This window comes from Camarhynchus parvulus, chromosome 22, assembly GCF_901933205.1.
Source record: "Camarhynchus parvulus chromosome 22, STF_HiC, whole genome shotgun sequence".
In the NCBI taxonomy this organism is placed as follows: domain Eukaryota; kingdom Metazoa; phylum Chordata; class Aves; order Passeriformes; family Thraupidae; genus Camarhynchus; species Camarhynchus parvulus.
The window spans coordinates 2,247,575-2,267,489 of NC_044592.1; the positions used below are offsets into that span (position 1 = coordinate 2,247,575).

The 19,915-nt window shown below is 52.2% G+C and overlaps 2 protein-coding genes across 2 annotated transcripts; both read left to right on the forward strand.

Moving 5' to 3' along the window:
* Positions 1-1,402: 1,402 nt before the first annotated feature.
* ERLIN2 (ER lipid raft associated 2) lies at positions 1,403-13,868 on the forward strand. The gene is made up of 11 exons (XM_030964299.1): positions 1,403-1,539; positions 1,654-1,735; positions 1,885-1,931; positions 2,391-2,452; positions 4,139-4,264; positions 6,591-6,664; positions 7,052-7,110; positions 7,915-8,006; positions 8,308-8,397; positions 9,841-9,920; positions 11,419-13,868. The coding sequence occupies exons 1-11, from the start codon at positions 1,433-1,435 to the stop codon at positions 11,626-11,628; spliced, it is 1,029 nt and encodes a 342-aa protein (XP_030820159.1). The 5' UTR covers positions 1,403-1,432; the 3' UTR covers positions 11,629-13,868.
* Positions 13,869-14,785: 917 nt separating this feature from the next.
* Positions 14,786-19,869, forward strand: PLPBP (pyridoxal phosphate binding protein). The gene is made up of 8 exons (XM_030964243.1): positions 14,786-14,892; positions 15,607-15,714; positions 16,215-16,250; positions 16,769-16,844; positions 17,191-17,325; positions 17,416-17,558; positions 17,970-18,068; positions 18,341-19,869. Exons 1-8 carry the CDS (start codon positions 14,797-14,799, stop codon positions 18,476-18,478), a joined length of 831 nt encoding a protein of 276 aa, XP_030820103.1. The 5' UTR covers positions 14,786-14,796; the 3' UTR covers positions 18,479-19,869.
* The last annotated feature ends 46 nt before the right edge of the window (positions 19,870-19,915 follow it).

The following is a 19,915-nucleotide window of genomic DNA, read 5'->3' on the forward strand; positions in this document are numbered from 1 at the left end:
CTTCCTCCAAGCAGCCCTGTTAAAACCCCGAGCACCGTGGCACAGACACCACTGAATGTTCCTGGCCTCGAGTCCAGCGGTAATGATTTTTTTTGGCTTTTTTTTTTCTTTTTTTTTTTTAGGATTATTACAAATAATATTTACCTTTGTGCTGGTTCACATCTTGATGCTGTTAAACACGTGGCCACAGCTGGTTTCCCGCTCAGGGCAGTGATGTAGTGCTGGTGTTATGAAGCAAAACCTCTCCTGCGAGCCAGAACACCCCACATTTAAAAACCTATTACTTTTCAATATTCCATGGATGCATTTTGCTCCAGCTCCAGAGCAATTTCCTAGTTTACCCTTATTAAACTGAGAGGGGCTGAGCAGAGGCTTGTGATTTATGAAACACATACTAGATTCATTAAAACCTTTAAAGATTTAATACATTTTATCAAGGCCTTAAATCTGGGCAACCGCCTTTAAAAAAACACCAACTGCAGGGTGTTCTTCATCTCTGGCGCCCTTTTGCGCTTCTTTAAGAGCTGTAAAATTTGGATTGACAAATATCGTGGATATTTCATTCCTTATTCCTAAATGGCGCTGAACCCTCCTGACAGGGTTGTTATATATAACCTCGGAGATCCATCACGAGGAAAGATCAAATCTTTCTGCTTTATTGACGTTTTTTACGTGGTTTTTAAGGCTCTTTCCAGGATTTCAGAGCTGGATGATTCTGTTTGCTGGCCCATCCCGTTTTCTGTGATTGCCCTAACGAGCAGGGGGGTCTGTGTGTGGGGGGCAATGCCGGGGGAGGTCAAAGATGAAATAAAAATGTTGTGGCTGAGAAAAATAATTGACAGAGGGGGAATTTGGGCTGGATATTAGAGTCAGATCTCCAGGAGCATTTGGATAATGCTCTGAGGGACATGGGGGAATTGTTGGGGTGGCTGTGCAGGGCCAGGAGTTGGACTGGATGACCCCGTGGGCCCTTTCCAGCTGAGGGTTTTCTGTGGGAAATGTGGGAAAAAGTGGAAATGTGGGAATGTGGAGAAGTGGAAATGTGGAAAAGGGGAAAAGTGGAAAAGCGGGAATGTGGAAATGAAAAAATGTGGAAAAGTGGAAATGTGGGAATGTGGAAAAGGGGAAAAGTGGGAAATGGAAATGTGGAAAAGTGGGAATGTGGAAAAGTGGGAATGTGGAAAAGTGGAACTGTCCCGGCCCGTGGCAGGGGCTGCAATGGGATAAGTCTCGACTCCTCCGCTCTCTCTGTCCCCCCTGCCCGGGGGTCTCAGGGGTCTCCGCGCCCCAACCCCGGGGGCGGGTCTCGAACCTACGACCTCCGGCTCCTCATTCCCCGCTCCTCCATCGCCCCCTGGCGGCGGCGGCGTGGGGGTCGCGCGGTGATGACGTCAGTGGCGCGCCGCCGGTGCCGCCGCCGCCGGTGCCGGGCATGGCCCAGCTCGGCGCCATCGCCGCCCTCGCCCTCGGCGTGGCGGCCGCCGCGCTCCTCTCGGCCGTGCACAAGATCGACGAGGGGCACATCGGAGTCTACTACCGGTGAGGCAGCCCGGCGGGGCTCCCTGCGGGGAGAGAGCCGGGCACCGGCCAGCTGCCGCCGCTCACGGTTCCCTCCCTCTCTCTCTCTCTGTCTCTCTCCCGTTCCCTCCGCAGTGGCGGAGCGTTGCTGACCTCCACCAGCGGGCCCGGCTTCCACCTCATGCTGCCCTTCATCACGTCCTACAAGTCAGTGCAGGTGCTGCTGGGCGCGGGCCCGGGCGGGGCGGGCACCGGGTGGCACCGGGGCTGCTGTGGCCGTGCCCGCTACCGGGGACAGGCGGCTCTCGGTGCGATTTGTGCCGGGGAAATCCCTCTCTTAAGCCTCTTTCCTTCAATCCCCTGCAGACCACGCTGCAGACGGACGAGGTGAAGAATGTCCCGTGTGGTACCAGGTGAGATGATCGGTGCTTCCGAACCGGCGGGGAGCTCCTCAGAACCGAGCCCAGACTGGGGACACCGGCAAAACCGAGCTCCTGCCGAGCCCTGACTGGGGACACCGGCAAAACCGAGCTCCTGCTGAGCCCTGACTGGGGACACCGGCAAAACCGAGCTCCTGCCGAGCCCTGACTGGGGACACCGGCAAAACCGAGCTCCTGCCGAGCCCTGACTGGGGACACCGGCAAAACCGAGCTCCTGCCGAGCCCTGACTGGGGACACCGGCAAAACCGAGCTCCTGCCGAGCCCAAACTGAGGGCACCGGCAAAACCGAGTTCCTCTCCAGCCCCATACTGGGGGCACTGGGAGCCCCAGGACCGTGTGCTGGGCTGGTCCCACACCTGTCCCTTGGAGCCCTCAGCCTCCTGCAAAGCTCATTTTTGTGTTTTTCCTTTTTTTTTTTTTTTTTTTTGCAGTGGGGGAGTGATGATTTATTTCGACAGGATCGAGGTGGTGAATTTCCTCATCCAGAGCGCGGGTGAGTGCCAGCTCTGCCCTGGGGCTGGGCTGGGTTTGGGGGCAGCCAGGCTGTCCCCAGGAGGGGCTGGATTTACCTGGAGGGAGCCAGGCTGTCCCACAGGTGTGCCCTGAGCTCCAGCTGTCACCTGTGCCCCCTCCCTCAGGAATTTGGGCTGTTGTTTCTATCCCGGCCCCCCTGAGCTTTGTGCAGCAGGTTGGAGTCCCAGGGGATTTAGGGGCTGTGAGTAAAGGCTCCTGGAAATCCACCTGGGCAGCTTTTTCCCAGATCCTTTGGGTTTGAGCGTGGGAGTGCCTGGCTCAGCAGGGAGCTGTGTGTGTGTCTGTCTGTGTGTCTGTCTGTGTGTGTCTGTGTGTCTGTGCAGCCCCAGCACTGCCTGGAGGTGCTTCAGACCCTCCTGTTCACAGGGCAGGAGACAGAAATTGCTGAGAGCACCACAAAATACCAGCAGTGAATAAACCTGCCCTGAGCAGAGGGTTTGAGGGCAGGGGTGTCCCTCATTTCATTCTGCTCTGGCACTGAGCTCCAGGGCTTTCCCTGAGAGTGCTGAGCCTGCTCTCCCTGCTCCATCCCCCCTTGCTCTCTGCAGCTACATCAGGGAAGGGAGAGGTTGGGTATTAGGAAAAAATAGAATATAGAATGGAATGGAATGGAATAGAATAAAATGGAATGGAATGGAATGGAATAGAATAGAATAGGAATAGAAATGGAAGGGAATAGAATGGAATGGAATAGAAATGGAATGGAATGGAATGGAATGGAATAGAATAGAATAGAATAGAATAGAATAGAATAGAATAGAATAGAATAGAATAGAATAGAATAGAATAGAATAGAATAGAATAGAATAGAATAGAATAGGAAGAGAAATGGAATGGAATAGAATGGAATAGAAATGGAATGGAATGGAATAGAAATGGAATGGAATAGAATAGAATAGAATAGAATAGAATAGAATAGAATAGAATAGAATATAATAGAATAGAATAGAAATGGAATGGAATAGAAATGGAATAGAATAGAATAGAATAGAATAGAATAGAATAGAATAGAATAGAATAGAATAGAATAGGAAGAGAAATGGAATGGAATAGAATGGAATAGAAATGGAATGGAATAGAATAGAATAGAATAGAATAGAATAGAATAGAATAGAATAGAATAGAATAGAATAGAATAGAATAGAATAGGAATGGAATAGAAATGGAATGGAATAGAATAGAATGGAATAGAATAGAATAGAAATGGAATGGAATAGAAATGGAATGGAATAGAATGGAATGGAATAGAATGGAATAGAAATGGAATGGAATAGAAATGGAACGGAATAGAACGGAATAGAACGGAATAGAACGGAATAGAACGGAATAGAACGGAATAGAACAGAATAGAATAGAATAGAATAGAATAGAATAGAATAGAATAGAATAGAATAGAATAGAATAGAATAGAATAGAATAATAAAGTACTGGAATGTTCTTCCCAGGGTGGAATCACCATCTCTGGATGTGTTTATAAAAAGCCTGGACATGGCACTGGGTGCTACAGTCTGGGTGAGGTGTCAGGGCACAGGTTGGACTGGATGATCTCAGAGGTCTCTTCCAACCTCATCATTCTGGGATTCTCTGATTCTGTGGTTCTGTGATTCTCTGATTCTGTGGTTCTGTGGTTCCTCTCCTCTCCCAGTGTACGACATTGTCAAGAACTACACAGCTGACTACGACAAGGCTCTCATCTTCAACAAGATCCACCACGAGCTGAACCAGTTCTGCAGCGTGCACACCCTGCAGGAGGTGTACATCGAGCTCTTCGGTGAGCTGCTGCTTCTGGGGGCTCTCCCTGTGGGCTGGCACTGCAGAACCCCCAAGTGTTGGGGGGTTTATCCATGTTTTATCCATGAATCCCAATGTTGGGGGGTTTATCCATGTTTTATCCATGAATCCCAATGTTGGGGGGTTTTATCCATGTTTTATCCATGAATCCCAATGTTGGAGGGGTTTATCCATGTTTTATCCATGAATCCCAAGTGTTAGGGGGTTTATCCATGTTTTATCCATGAATCCCAATTTTGGGGGGTTTATCCATGTTTTATCCATGTTTTATCCATGAATCCCAATGTTGGGGGGTTTATCCATGTTTTATCCATGAATCCCAATGTTGGGGGGTTTATCCATGTTTTATCCATGTTTTATCCATGAATCCCAATGTTGGGGGGTTTATCCATGTTTTATCCATGAATTCCAAGTGTTGGGGGGTTCATCCATGTTTTATCTGTGTTTTATCCATGTTTTATCCATGTTTTATCCATGTTTTATCCATGAATCCCAATGTTGGAGGGGTTTATCCATGCTTTATCCATGAATCCCAATGTTGGGTGGTTTGTCCATGTTTTGCCCATGTTTTGTCCATGTTTTATCCATGTTTTATCCATGAATCCCAAGTGTTGGGAGGGTTTATCCATGTTCAACCATATTTTATCCAAGAATCCCAAGTGTTGGGGGTGTTTATCCATGAATCCCAATGTTGGAGGGGTTTATCCATGTTTTATCCGTGTTTTATCCATGTTTTATCCATGAATCCCAATGTTGGAGGGGTTTATCCATGTTTTGTCCATGTTTTATCCATGAATCCCGAGCTGGCTCTGCTTGCAGCCGGGGTTGTTAACCAGCTGCCATCGTTTATCCCTGTTACCTGTTGGAGTTGAGTGCCTCAGTGTGTTGTAACAATGAACTGCAAAGCCAGCCCTGCCAGCAGCCTCCCTTTAGGGAAGGGAGCAGGAATTCTGTCGCATTCTCTGCGCGTGCAGCAGCTGGGATGGATCGAATTGGTCACAGAGTTGTCTGATCCAGATGGAACAGCCTGCCTGTGCCTCTCTGCTGCCACAGAAACTCAACAAGCAGCCCTGGCCAGAGGCTTTGGGCTGTACCTGTGGCTGCAGTGCTGGCAGGAGCTGCCCTCCCCAGCAGGCAGGCACAGGGCAGGAGAGGCTGAGGGAATGCTGTGGTTTCCTGCTGGGATTGGCCCAGCAGTGCTGAGTGTTTTGTTTCTGGCTCTGGGCTGCCAGGAAATCCTCCCAGGCTTTCAGCAGTGCTGCCTGAGGGCTGCTGGGGGCCCAGCAGGACAGGCTTTGTGCCTGGGTGAGCACAGGGTGGTTGCAGGCTCCTCTTGTCTCTTCAGCCTGGCTTTCCAGGAGCCTCCTGCCCTTCTCAGATCCCCCCAGTTCCCAGCTCCTGCTGGTGGCTGGACAAGTTCCTGGCCCATGGAGGCTCCAGATGTTGGCAGCTGCTGCTTGAAATGGGCTGAAAGCTCCTGCTCTGCGCAGAAGGAACTCGTGCAAACTCTCTGGAAGCCCTGGGGCTCTGCAGTGGGGCACAGCCCCTCTGAGCAGCCTCACATCACCCTCTGCCCCCACATCTGCCAGCAGGTGCAGGGAACTGATAACAGCTGCTTCCCAAACTCCTGGCTGGCCTTCATTAGGAGTTCCAGAGAGGAAACTGGGACCAAAGCAAACAGTCCAGGAGTGTGATGTGATCCCTCTCAAGGCTGTTACCGTTTGATTTTCCCTCTGCACTTCCCAGCAGGCCCCAGCTGGAAGCACTGCCCACCTTGGAGTTTTCATCAGAGCAGGGTTTTAGGTTATATTTCCTTTTGAAATCCTCAGCTACGCTGGAGTTCTGGGACTCCTTGAGCCAAAGAGACATTGCTGATGATTTTTGCAGCCTGTTAAAGTAACTGGTGCTGCCATTTCCCATTTCTGCCTTTCCATTTGCTTCGTGTCCTGCTGGCACAGGTCACAATCAGTCAGGATTTACCTCTTCACTCCAGGATCTGGGGGGGAAGTTCAGTGGGGAAGGGGTTAGAGCACAGATTGCTGCTTGTGAAGATGCTGTATGTGGCTCAGGAAGATTCCAGACTGCAGGTTATGGCAAACTGCAGGGTTTCCTTTCATGCCTGCCACATTCCTGTGGTGTGTCCCATTGCTGGGAGCCTGCCTCGGGGTCAGCCCAGCACTTCCTCATCCAACTCCCATTTGTGCTTTCCAGGAATAAGAAACCTGAGCCATCCCAGCTCACTCTGGGTGCTGACAGCAAACTGCCTTGGGGCATGTTTCATTCCCTTCTCTTTTCTCCCCAATCAGATCAAATTGATGAAAACCTTAAACTGGCCTTGCAGCAAGACCTAACCACGATGGCCCCTGGATTAATTATACAGGTAATCAGGATTTGATTGAGATATTGAAGGGGCAGGTTGTTGTGGCACTAAAGGTTCTTCAGCTCTTCAGAAGTTTGGGAATCAGCAATAAGTACCCCCACAGATTGTGAAGAGGGGAAAGGGCTAAAAGGAAACAAGAAACTGAGATTTCTTTAGGATATTGCTTTACAACACAGATTTCATTTAACCTGGGGAGTAGGAGCAGTGTCCTTCCTGTCCCCTCCCAGTTTTGGTGTGTTGAGTTTCTCCTGGAGTTCCTCTGGGTGCTGCTTTGCCCAGGTTACACTCTCCTGTCACGTCAGGAGACCTTTCAGTGCTGTTTCTCTGTGGGCTTTGGGCCTGGTCACAGTCTGTGGGCCAGGTTCTCTTGTGTGTCTCTCCCTGCAGGCAGTTCGAGTGACAAAGCCAAACATCCCTGAAACCATCCGGAGGAATTACGAGCTCATGTAAGTGCCTGGGTGTGCCCAAAAGGACCCAGAAAGGCAGAAGAACTCAGGGTTGGTGCCCTCAGCTCCTGCTGCCCCTCAGGATGGAGCTGAGGAGGAGCAGCTCTGAGCACTGCAGCCCTTGAGCACGGGCATGGTTTGCCCCGGGGCTCCTTCCCCGGCCCTCCCAGAGCTGAGCCTGAGTGGCAGAGGGATGGATTTCACCACTAATCCTCTTGTTTGACTGGGATGGAGAAACTGTTGATTCAACAAGCTGAAGACTTGCAAAGCTTTGAAATAACTCTCTTTGACAGCACTTGACAGTGCTGATCCCTCTGCAGTGCCCTGAGCCAGCTGCCAGCACTTTGCTCAGCCAGGATTGGATTCCCTCTCATCCATTCTGCTTCCCCAGCACTGCCTGTCACCCTTTGGGCTTGCTTGTGGTAAATCCTGTGTAATAAATACAGCAGGATGTGTTGAGAGACTCAGTTTCAGGGTCTCTTCCCTGACTGGGAGCAGGAGCAGAGTTTTTATTTATGTTCACTTTAAAAACTCATGAATGTGAGTAAAAACCAGTAAGATAGAAAAGGCAGCAGGGCAGCCTGCAGGGGCTGTCACAGGCAAATCTTCCTGCTGTGGAGGGGAGGAAAGAATGTTTGATTCAAGCAAAAAGCTCTGTGCAGGTGCCTGCCCTGGCATTGCTGATCCCACCTGCCCTGGACACGTGCTGGAAGGAGGGGAGAGCCAGCAGCTCATTCTGGGGGTGTGCTGTGAGTCCCACAGCACTCAGCTCCTGGTTTTAACTGGATTTTCCTGCTCCCCCAGGGAGAGTGAGAAGACAAAGCTGCTGATAGCAGCCCAGAAGCAGAAGGTGGTGGAGAAGGAGGCAGAGACAGAGAGGAAGAAAGCTCTGATCGGTCTGTGGGGCTGGGCTGGGACAGGGAATGGGGGGACAGAGAGCAGGGAGACCCCAGGGAGGGAGGGAGGGAGGGATGCACCTGGTTCGCTCTGGGACCTTCCCTGATCTGAAACCTTCCCAGAGAAACTCAGGAGTTTTTCAAGTGGGTTCCAGCTTTGTTCTCTGCGGGCTGGAAATTGTTCCCACCGTTTGTTTCCACCTGAAGTGGGTGATGAGTGAGGATTTGCCAGGGTGAGGCTGCTCCTGGTGTTAGGAGGACGTGTGATGACAGCGTGGGCGTGTTCTTGTTTTCATTGCAGAGGCAGAAAAGATTGCACAAGTTGCTGAAATAACTTATGGGCAGAAAGTGATGGAAAAGGAGACAGAGAAGCGAATTTCAGAGATTGAAGGTGAGTGAGGGGTGAGCTTTCCTGTAAGTGAATCCTGAAGGAGTTCTTGAAGTGTGTGCTGACTGTTCTTCAGTCCAGGCTGACGTTCTCAGGGGTAAAGTTCCTGACCACAGGCAGGAGTAGGAATTTCTTTGCAGGCTGTGCTTCTTGAAACTCCCTTTCTCAAGGTGATCTTTGTAGGAGTTTGAACTTAAGGAGGTGTTTCTTCACTCCTTTGATAAAGTGCTTTGTCAAAGAAACTCCAGGGCGTGGAGAGGGCTCTGCAATACCCACTGGGGAGTGGCAAGGCCTTTCTTCCCCTTACATTCATTAGAGGCCCTGACAAGCTTTGCAGAAACCATTGAGGAGCCAATTAAGAGTTTTACAGGTCAGCAGCTTCTCATTAAGAAGCTCTTTGGAGAAATACAATGGGATTTATTTCTTATAACTGTGTCAGCAGGTGTCAGCCCTCAGTCTGGCAGAGGATTCCTGCCTCTTCCCTTTTTTCCTGGTGTCTCTGACTGGGACCAAGCTCTCCTTTTAGCCAGGAGAGGAAGTTGTGGGCCAGACCATCCAGCTGTTTACAGGATCTTGAAGTGCAGCAGCTCCCAGGCCTCCCTGCTAGGAGAAGTAAACAAATGGTTGATCCAGCTGTGCAGCTCTCAGACCCAGACTGACTTGTTGCAGTTGGGTGGCTCCATGCCTCAGGAGGAGTGGCAGGGGATGGGCAGGATTACACTCATTTATCTCTAACCTGCTGGCCTGATAACCATCGTTGTCACTGGATGGATGCAGAGGCAGAGGGGGAAAAGGAGTGCAGTACAGAAAGGGGAAATGTTCCTTAAGTGTCTGTGCCAGCAGTCAGGAATTTCAGTATCCACAGAGTCCGAGCCTTGGAGCAATGGTTGATACAGCAGAGAAAAGGAATCAAAGATCCTGTCCAGGATCTCTGCAAGGGGCAGAGCCTGTAGACGTTAAAATCCCCTGCTCTGCCTGCCAGGACCTTCATCTGCATATCCCAAATCCCATCTGGGAATCCCATCCACAGCACAAACCTCATCTGCAGGGAATCTGCTGGGCTGCCCAGGCTGCTGCTGGCCCCTGGGCAGGGGCTGTGGGTAAATCCCACGTCTGCAGGAGAGCAGTTGTGCATTTCAGCACCAGAGTCAGCCCTGGCTCGAGAAGAAAGGCTGAGCTCTGCCCACGTGATGGGGATAATCAGACCCTGATGTTTGTCAGGTTCTTGGAGCTCTGCAGTTGCAGATGCAATTTGCTTCTTCGTGCTCTCATCCTGCAGCCATTTAGCTGTAAATTGAGCTCCCATTTCTGCATTTCCCATTTTGTTCTCTCTTCCCTGTGTAGTTCAGAGGTGGCACTGGCCGCCTTCTGAGGAGTTACCAGCTGCAAACAGTGCAAACGTGGCTGGAAATAAAAATGTGATTCAGAGCGTGTGTTTGCTTCCAGATGCTGCATTTCTTGCACGAGAGAAGGCGAGAGCTGATGCTGAGTGTTACACTGCAATGAAGGTGGCTGAGGCCAACAAGGTACTGTGCTTTCCTTTGTGGTGCCTCAGAGCAGGGCCCCTGGCACCAGGCTGTAGAGAAATACCAGCACAAGGGCAGGCAGTGATCCTTGTTTAAGTCAAAAAGCAAAACAAGGCCATCTCCTCTCAGCAAAGCTTTCATCTGAAACAATTAGTCAATAATTAGATCCTTATTTGCAAGTTCATTTTGTTCTCTGGACGGATCAGTGTCAGGGTGTGTGAAATCTCTGCTCTGCCAGGGACTCACGGGGCCGTGGCTCTCTGTGGAATATCACTTTCAGTGCTGCCCTTTCACACTGTTGTGATGAGAAATGTGCTTTCATTCCAGTCTCAAGTTGGCAGGCAGTCAGAGCAGGGAGATCTCCAGGGTGACAGGCAGGGGCAGAATAAGGGAAAGAACTGATTTCAGACACCCTGGAAGAGCTTCAGTACTGCAAAGTAAAAACAACAAAAAATCCAACGTGGAAACAGAAAAATGACATGGATAGAATGGTCAGCTGTGTTCCTGCCCACAGCAAGCTCCCAGCACATCCCAGCAGGACATTTCAGTTGTGTGGTGCTCAGGGAGAAGGGGCAGAGGACTGGGGTGTTTGTGCCCAGGTTTTGTCCTCTCTTAAAATGTCATTGTCCTGAAGGAATGAGCCAGAGTCACCCAGACTCACAGGTGGATCTGCTCCCTGGAGAGAGCCAGGGATGTTTCCCTCACAGCCAGGGATGTTTCCCCCCTCAGATCCAGGGATGTTTCCCCCTCAGAACCAGGGATGTTTCCCCCCTCAGATCCAGGGATGTTTCCCCTCTCACAGCCAGGGATGTTTCCCCCTCAGATCCAGGGATGTTTCCCCCCTCAGATCCAGGGATGTTTCCCCCTCAGATCCAGGGATGTTTCCCTCACAGCCAGGGATGTTTCTCTTCTCAGTACCCAGGGATGTTTCCCCCTCAGATCCAGGGATGTTTCCCTCACAGCCAGGGATGTTTCTCTTCTCAGTACCCAGGGATGTTTCCCCCTCCAGATCCAGGGATGTTTCCCCTCTCACAGCTAGGGATGTTTCCCTCACAGCCAGTGATGTTTCCCCCTCAGAACCAGGGATGTTTCCCCCCCTCAGAACCAGGGATGTTTCCCTCCTCACAGCCAGGGATGTTTCTCTTCTCAGTACCCAAGGATGTTCCCCCCTCAGTACCCAGGGATGTTTCCCTTCTCAGTACCCAGGGATGTTTCCCCCCTCAGAACTCTCCTTGCAGGGGCTGCAGTGAGGGATGTGCTCTCCAGCCTCTCCATCATACTTGGACTGAGCCTTTCCCCAGCTGCTCCCTTCCCTTTCCATTCTGTCATTTATTCCCTGGGGTCTGGAGCTGCCCTCAGCCCTGCTGGAGGAAATCCTGGCTCTGGGCACTCTGTTTTCCCTGGGGAGGGCTGGCCCTGCCTGCTGGGCTCGTGTGCTCAGGTGGGAATTCCCTTTTCCCAAAGCTGAGCTGTTGTGACCCCTTTTCTCTCCGTGCAGCTCAAGTTAACTCCTGAGTACTTGCAGCTGATGAAGTACAAGGCAATTGCAGCCAACAGCAAGATCTACTTTGGCAAAGATATTCCCAACATGTTCATGGACTCTGCAGGGAGCCAGAGCAAATCTGCAGAGGGACTGGCAGAAGGAATCCAAGAGGAGGACGGGGCAGGAACCAGTGAGGACACAAAACTACTTCAAAACATCAACTGAAAAGAAAGATTTCTATTCGTTTTCTATCAAAAAATCACGAACTGGGAAATTCCTTTTAGTTTTCCCCCTTTCCTGTGCTGAAAGAGATGAATCAGATTTAATCCTTTCAATCTTTTATATGACAATTAGACACAAGGACTTTGGTATTTATGGGGTGGGTTTTCTGGTAATTTCTAAGCTCCAGGTATGTTCTGTAGCTGTACCTCCCCAGCTTTTGGTCACCCAGACCAAGGATTTGGGAGAGGCTGTCAGGGCTATCAGCCCTCATTTGGGATTGAGGTGGTTCAGAGCAGTTGCAGCTGAAGAAATGTTGAGGTTTTGGAAGGAGGGGAATTGCTGCTACAATTTGTTTTGGGGTTTTTTTTTCCTTACTGCAAATTCCAAGTACTTTATTTCAATCCCCTCTGAAAACAAGGTGCTAGATTTTGTACATTACATGAGGTGACCCCATGAGGGACAGAGGAGTCCTGCAGGTCCCACCCGTGGGGGGATCAAAGCCTTAGACCACATCACACTGGGAGTGACCCAAACTCTTCATTTTCTGTGTCCTGACTGCTTTGTTTTCCATTTGTCATGTTTTTGTGGGGCACAGCAGAGTTGTCCCAGCAGTTCAGCTGCTGGGGGAGTGCAGAGCTGGGTGGGATTTTCAGTGAAACGATGGAAATTGTCACAGAAAACCAGGGAGGAAAGAATTTTTGTCTCAGGGACCCTGACTTTACAAAAGACCTTGCTGGGGAGGAGCTGCTGGAGTGAGCAGAGAGTTTTTGAGTTTGTTATCTGCTCTGTGGGAGCAGCTGGATCTCAGTGTTTACAGTGTCTGACTAGAAAAAGAACCTTCAGGTGAGCTGAAGTGAGCTCTGTGGGATTGGGGCTGGATGGACCTTGTGGAAGGAAGATTTCCCTCTGGCCAAGGACAAACCATGATCCTGAAAGGCTACGGGGCAAAGACAAGCAGCTCTTCCTGAACCACCCAAAGATGGATTCCCCTTCTTGTCTCAGAACAGTTTTCCAGAATGTACCTTCCCCTCCAGAGAGCTGATCAGCTCCTCACATCCCACATACAAGGAGGGAACAGAGCTTTCTTTTCCACACATGCAAAATTGGAGGATAAAAAGTCCAGGCCTAGAGAGAACATTTTTTTATCCCTACCCAATCCATCTGCATGTGGCAGCAGAGCCTGGTGATTAATTGCTGATGTAATTAGAGGCCAGGATGCTCTTCTGAGGTGATGCCAGTGCTCAGTGTCAGAGACCTGGTGCATTCACAGGCTCCTGCCCTAAATTTTTGCTCCCCAGCACCCCTGGTCTCACCTTTCAGTGTTCAAACCTTCATCTCTCTGTGTTGCTCTGAGAGAGCTCAGGTGAATCTCAGCTGCTGGCTCCAGGGTTTTTACAGCAGTTTTCTCTTCCCTGTTGATGCTTGAAAATGCAAAATAGAAATGAAGCATCAGTTTCTGCTTAGAGTCCCATCCTCTTTGTATTTCTTAGAAAACAGGAGCTAAGGGAAATCCCATCTCCAGACCTACATCAGACTCAACTCCCTCCCCAGGGAGGCTGTGATATTCCTGACTCAAAACCAGGTTTGTGCAGGCAGATCCTAACAGGGAATAGCAGAAATTTAGCCATGAGGATGAGCTCACTTGAGATTGTTCTGTGTTCATGCTTGAGGTTTCCATCAGCAGCTAACACCTCCTTTTACACAAGTATTTTTCACTAATGAAAGAACTAAGCCAAAGTGGTATTATAAAGGCTTTTTTTTTAATGTGTGATTTCACAGCAAGACAATAGCTTGGGATAAAGAGCTCTTAATGATTTTTTTTTTTAATTAAAACCCTGATTGCTAAAGTATTAGTATAATTTAGTTAAGTTGTATTAAGAGTAAAAAAAGAAAAGTGAAGTTGAGAGTGTGTCGGTTTTCATAAGCCAAAATCCTTTGTTGTGTCTTTCATTCAGGTTCCTTCACTCTAAAATGTCCTGAATTTTCCAGAGTGGATCAGTCTCTCCATGTAAACCTTTATTCCTCTGTCTCTAACAGGCAAGTTGTCCTGTTTCTGTAACCTTGACATGAAGATCTGAACTTTAAACCCACTCTGTAGCAAAGGGAACAGAGGTTTGTGGCACTGCTGATAGCTGGGAGCACGGAAATGCTCTGCCAGAGCAATCCTTGATCTTCTTATGTACTGAACTCAAAGCCTTTTTATTTTGGTATTTGCTATGACAATAAAATGGCCTTCAATTTTAGAATCTTCCAATGTGACCATCAGGGTTTGTGGATGGACTTTAGTAGGAGGATTTTGCAGAGGGAAGGTCGAGGTGCTCGGTGGGGTTGGGGGGCTCTGGGGTGCTGGGGGTCGGTTCTCCCTTTCCAGTGAGGAGGAGGAAGGTGGAAGAAGGGTGGAGGTGTCCAAGGAATCCCATTTCTCTCAGCGCCTGCTTTGCTACGGAATGAGCAAAACCACCAGACTGGAGCAGCAAACGCCTCGGATTTGGTGAAGTTTACAGAAAATCCTTGTCGTGTTTTACCAGACAAAAGGCAGGAACCTTCTGGGTGTTTTTTAGGCAGCTGTGTCAACACTGAATCTGCAGAGGGCCGGTGAAGTCCTGCACATTAAGGCAAATATTTGAGTTAATGTGTTCCAGCCGGCGCTTTCCCACTCTGCCGCCGGAGCTCCTCCATAAAGCCGGGCCTTGTCCCGGCCCCTCCAGCTGCTGTGGGGCTCTGGCCGCGCTCCAAGCGCTGCCCACACCTCAGGCAGGGCCTGCAGGACAATTCCCGTTCCCTGCTTTGCTTCCACGACGCCTTTTCCCCTCAGAAATTGAAATTCACCCCCTTGGAGGCGGCTCCTCATGCAGCGATAACAACATCGTCTTTGGGGGTGGGCCTGGAGGGTGGCCGGGACCGTGACAGTCGGGTGGGCTGCTGGCAGCGCTCGCTGCTGTTACTGCGGGCACGGAATGATTTGGATTTGTCACCAAAACCCAGGGAAGGGAACAAGCGAGGATCCGCCGTCCCTCAGGGCCGCCATGGCGGCCGCGACCTTCCCAACATGGCGGCCTTAGCCCCGCCCCGCCGCTCCCATTGGCTGGCGGCGCTGTCGGAGCGATCCGATTGGCGGAGAGCGGGGGCGGGGCAGGTGTGTGGCGGAAGTGGCGGCGGGCGGGCGGGGGGATGTGGAGAGCGGGCATGGCCGCCGGGGACGGGCTGGGCCCGGCGCTCCGCGCCGTCACCGAGCAGGTGCAGCAAGCGGCGGCGCGGCGGCCGCAGGTGAGCTCCGGGGCCACGGGGGACAACCCGGCGGGACACGCGGGGCGGGGTCGCTGCTGCCACGGCGACGGAGCTCCGTCAGCATAGGGACGGGCCCGCGCTGTGGGCACAGGTCGGCGGTGACTGTGGGGACAGGCCTGTAGTGCCACCGGGTTGGGTCCTACCATGGGGACAGGTCAGCGGTGACCGTGGGGGCAGGCCTGTAGTGCCACCGGGACTGGTGCCACCGTGGGGACAGGTCACTGGTGACCATGGGGACAGGCCTGCAGTGCCACCAGGACAGGTCCCACTGTGGGCACAGAGCCGCAGTGCCACCGGGATGGGTCCCACCGTAGGCACAGAGCCACAGTGGCATCCACATGGGGACAGGTCACCGGTGACCATGGGGGCAGACCCACAGTGCCACTGGGATGAGCCCCACCATGGGCACAGCTGGTCACCGTCGGGACAGACCCGCAATGCCACCAGGACGGGTCCCACCGTGGGCACAGACCCACATTGCCACCAGGACGGGTCCCACCGTGGGCACAGACCCGCAGTGCCCAGGGCCAGCACACCGAGGATGCGGCCCCGCACACCCCCAGCGGAGGAGCCGGCCCCGCTATCGCGACAGCGCTCCCTCCTGCCGAGCCGGCACTCCCCGCCAGGCCCGGGCCCCTCGGCTCCCCCGGGGCTGGGCTGGGCTCCCCGTGCTCACCCTCCGTGCTCCCGCAGGGGCTCCCGGCCGTGCAGCCGCGGCTCGTGGCCGTCAGCAAGACCAAACCGGCAGAGATGGTGATGGAGGCTTACAGCCACGGGCAGCGCAGCTTCGGGGAGAACTACGTGAGTCAGGGGGCTGGGGAGGGTCAGCAGGGCTGGAAGGGGTTTGGGGGGCTGGGAAGGGTTGGGGGGCTGGAAAGGGTCAATAGGGCTGGGGAGGGTTTGGGGGGCTGGGAAGGGTCAGCAGGGATGGGGCAGGGCCCCTGCAGAGGGCACAGAATCCCAAAATCATTCCAAGCCCTCCAAGGGCATCGAGTCCAAGCTGGGCCCAATCCCCACCTTGTCACCCATCCACCTCCTGAGTCCTTCCTTGGACACCTCCAGGGATGGGGACTCCAACACCTCCCTGGACAGCCCTTTGCAATGTTCAAGAGCCCTTTCTGTGAAGAAATTCCTCCTGAAGTCCTGGACCAGCTCAGTTTGGGCGGCTCTGTGGGTGACACATCATTCCCTGGCCTCGAGTTTTTGGGGTTCAGGTTGGCCCCAAGATCACACATCCCAAGGACACCAATCCTCTGCCTGCTGTTGGTTTAACAGAATTTAATTCTCCTTCACTCTCCCAGGTTCAGGAGCTGCTGGAAAAGGCATCAGACTCCAGGGTAAGCACACGGTTCCCTTCATGCTTTTTTACCATGTATAGCTGTGTCCTGGGAGCTGCTCAAAGTCCTGGGCTTTGTTGGGGATTTGGTTGGATCCTTATCTGTGCAGATAAATGGTGGGGTGGGTTGTTCTTGGCTCACTGCCTCTGCCCTGTTCCCCCTCCTGCCTGGCTGGCTCCATCTGCCTTAGTCATGATTTGTCTGCACAGGGCTCTGCCTTTTGTGCTCTCTTGTTGAAAAAAAAAACAACATGTTAGCACTCAGTATGGGGAAAATATCATTTTATGACTGTTGCACAAGAGCTTTGCCTTTGCTGTTCCCATGGACAGCATTCCCTGCAGCCACAAACCCATCCCTGTCCAGGCTCAACCTCAGCACAACCACAGGCTGAGTCTTCAGGGTCAACAAACAACAAAATTGGGTGTCTGGTATTTGGTTGTGGGCAAACTTAAGACTGAAGTGCTGCATGGGGGAAGAGGGAATTGTTGTTCCAACCTGAGCATTCCCTCTGCTTTCAGATTCTCTCATCCTGCCCAGACATCAAGTGGCATTTCATTGGCCACCTGCAGAAGAACAATGTCAACAAGCTGATTGGTGAGTGCTGCTTGGTTTGGTGTGGGCAGGGATCTTCCAGTGCTCAGGTGTGTCAGGGAGGGTCAGGATTTCAGAGAGAGGTTCTTCCTCAGAGGGTGCTGGCACTGCCCAGGCTCCCCAGGGAATGGGCACAGCCCTGAGGCTGCCAGAGCTCCAGGAGGGTTGGGACAATCCCCCAGGGATGCCCAGGCTGGGGTTTTTGGGGTGTCTGGGCAGGAACAGTTGGACTCAGCCATCCCTGGAGATCCCTTCCAGCTCAGGATATTTCATGGTTCCCTGGAACAATCCCCATGAACTCCCAAACGATCCCATGCCAGAATTCCCTCAGCCTGTGTTCTCTCCCCAGCTGTCCCAAACCTGTTCATGTTGGAAACAGTGGATTCTGTGAAGCTGGCAGACAGAGTCAACAGCTCGTGGCAGAAAAAGGGATCACCCCAGAGGCTGAAGGTCATGGTGCAAGTTAACACCAGCGGGGAGGACAGTGAGTGGCTCTTGGTGACAAGTGCATGGCTTGGCAGGGAGCTGGGCTCTGAGAGCAGAGCTGGGCACTGATCTCCCTGTGCTTTTGCAGGCAAGCACGGCCTTGCCCCCGGGGACACCACGGCTGCTGTGGAGCACGTCATCACCAAGTGCCCCAGCCTGGAATTCGTGGGGCTGATGACCATTGGCAGCATCGGCCATGACCTCAGTAAGGGGCCAAATCCTGACTTCCAGGTAAGGTTTTCTCAGAGGAAATGTCACTCTGGGCTGGTTTCCTGGCACAGTTTGTCTGTCCCAGTCGAACCAGGGTGAGTGAGGCTGTCAGGAGGGAGGAACACCTTGTGCAGAGCCCTCAGTGCCAGTGTCAGTGCAGGTGTGAGGCTTCTTTCTGCAGGGTGTTGCTCCCAGCCATGCTCTGAAGCTGCAGCCAGGATTTTGGAGCCTCAGGTGAGGTTTGAGCCTCGTGTGTGTTGTCAGTAAATCTGGGCAACCTCCAGACACTCTTACAGTGCTTCCATGGGAAGTGTGGGAGTTGCAGGTCCTGTGTGGAGGAGACATCAGGGGCAGGCAGGAACCAGGAGCAGTGGAATGGAGCTGGAATGGCTGTCCAGGTGTGTGACCTCTGCTGTCCCCTGTGCCCTGCAGGTGCTGCTGTCCCTGAGGCAGGAGGTGTGTGAGAAGCTGAACCTGCCCCTGGACAAGGTGGAGCTGAGCATGGGCATGTCCACAGACTTCCAGCACGCAGTAAGTGTGTTCCTGCCCCTTCCCTGGGGGAACAAACGTGCCTGCATCCCAAATTCCAGCCCAGGTGCCACCCAGACAGGCCTCTAAGGCTTCCCCTTGGGTGAAGATCCCAGTGGAGCTCTCCCAGACCTCGGGGAGATTCCTGGGATCAAATCAGCCCCTGGGTGTAGCTGTGGGTGCTGAGTCTGTGAGGAACCATCCTGTGAGAGCCAAGGCTGGGCTGTGGGGTGGTGGCAGCCCTGCCCTGAGCTGCTCCTCTCTGTCTCTTCCAGATAGAGGTTGGATCCACCAACGTCAGGATCGGGAGCACCATTTTTGGAGAGAGGGATTATTCCAACAAAACCACTGGGGGCAAGGCCCCTGCTGGGGGGGGAGGCCAAACAGAGGCTGTGACAGTGCAGGGCCACTAAAGGGAAGACAAGTGGCCTCAGCAGAGGAGAGACCTCACTATGCATTTTACCTCCCTCCGTGTCGGCGCCCATCCTGATGGTGAGAGGGAATTCCTCAGAGCAGGGGCCAGAATGCCTCGTGATCATTGTGATTCTAGAGTACCCCTAAAAACTGGAGCTCTGCATAACCAACAAGGAAATTGAGGGATGGAAGTGGCTGTGGTGTCTTGGTTCCTCAGGGTCATCAAGGACAGAGACTTTGGGGTAACTGGGCTGGACAAACACACCCAAAGGTGTTTGTCAGGCTGGAGTTGCTGCTGAGCTGAGCAAGGTGGGTGGCACTGCAGCAATGCTGGTGGTTGTTTTTGCTGAGGACTTCCATTCAACACGTGATGATCTTGCCAGAAACCTGTAAATGTTTCCCCAAATGCAAGTTTTGCCCGTGGGGTGGTCACACAGGAGCTGGGATGGGGCCCTGCTGTGGCACAGGAGAGGCCATGGGGAAGGGGTGAGTGACAGGCACAGGGGACTGAGGAGCTCAGCTGCCACTGTGAGTTCATGCTGTGAGGCTTTGGCTGCACATCACAAGTGTGGGAGTGTCTTTGCAGCTCAATTTCATCCTTTTCAGGCTGACACTATCTTTTCCCATGGCTGCCCAAATGTTGAATGCTTTCCCCCCTTCCCTGCCTTTCCCCTCCTCTGTTGTTGGGAATTATTTTCATCCTGCCTTGTAGTTTTGCTGCTGTTTTTTGGTCAGAATGAGGGGTTTCTGCCAGGCCTCTGCTCTGCCACCAGCTTGCTGCTGCTTTCCAAAGTGATTCCCTCACAGTTTGGTGCCTGTGCCATCCCCTTTACACCTGTTTCAGGATAACAGTGCTTGGCCTCAGGGCAGCAGGGAGAATAATTCAGACAAGGAACTTTTATTGTCCCACTGCATTCTGGGTTCCTGAAAAAAACACTTGGCCACTGAGAGAGCTTCTAAGCTGTGTCTTAACATCCTCTCCTGCTTTTGGAAGAGCAGTAGCTTTCCTTCAGGTGTGAGCAGAAGCTCCTGCCTTGTCCTGTGTTGTTCAGCCAGTCTCACAATCCATGTCCCAGCTGATTTTTGGGCTTTTTTGTCTGCTGAGAGGAGGAGGAGAGCTCGGCTGCCAGCAGGAACATCCTCCCCAGGCTTTGCTGTGTGTGCTCTGTGTGGTTAAACCTCGCTGTTGGTTTCGCTCTCTCTAAAAGCTGAATGTAAATGAAAAGAGAACTCCACCCCCCAACCTGTCGTAGCTCCGTGGTTTAGAAGCGCCGGGGGTCGGGGCCGCCCCCCTCGGCTGCACCGTGTGTGGTTCATAGTCCAGTAATAAACAGTGCTCGGTTCAATGCCATCTGTGCCAGCTCCAAAGCTATTAAAGATGTTATTTTTATGTCCCAGCGTGGTGAATAAATGCCCTGAGCTGCCCTTGGAGCTGT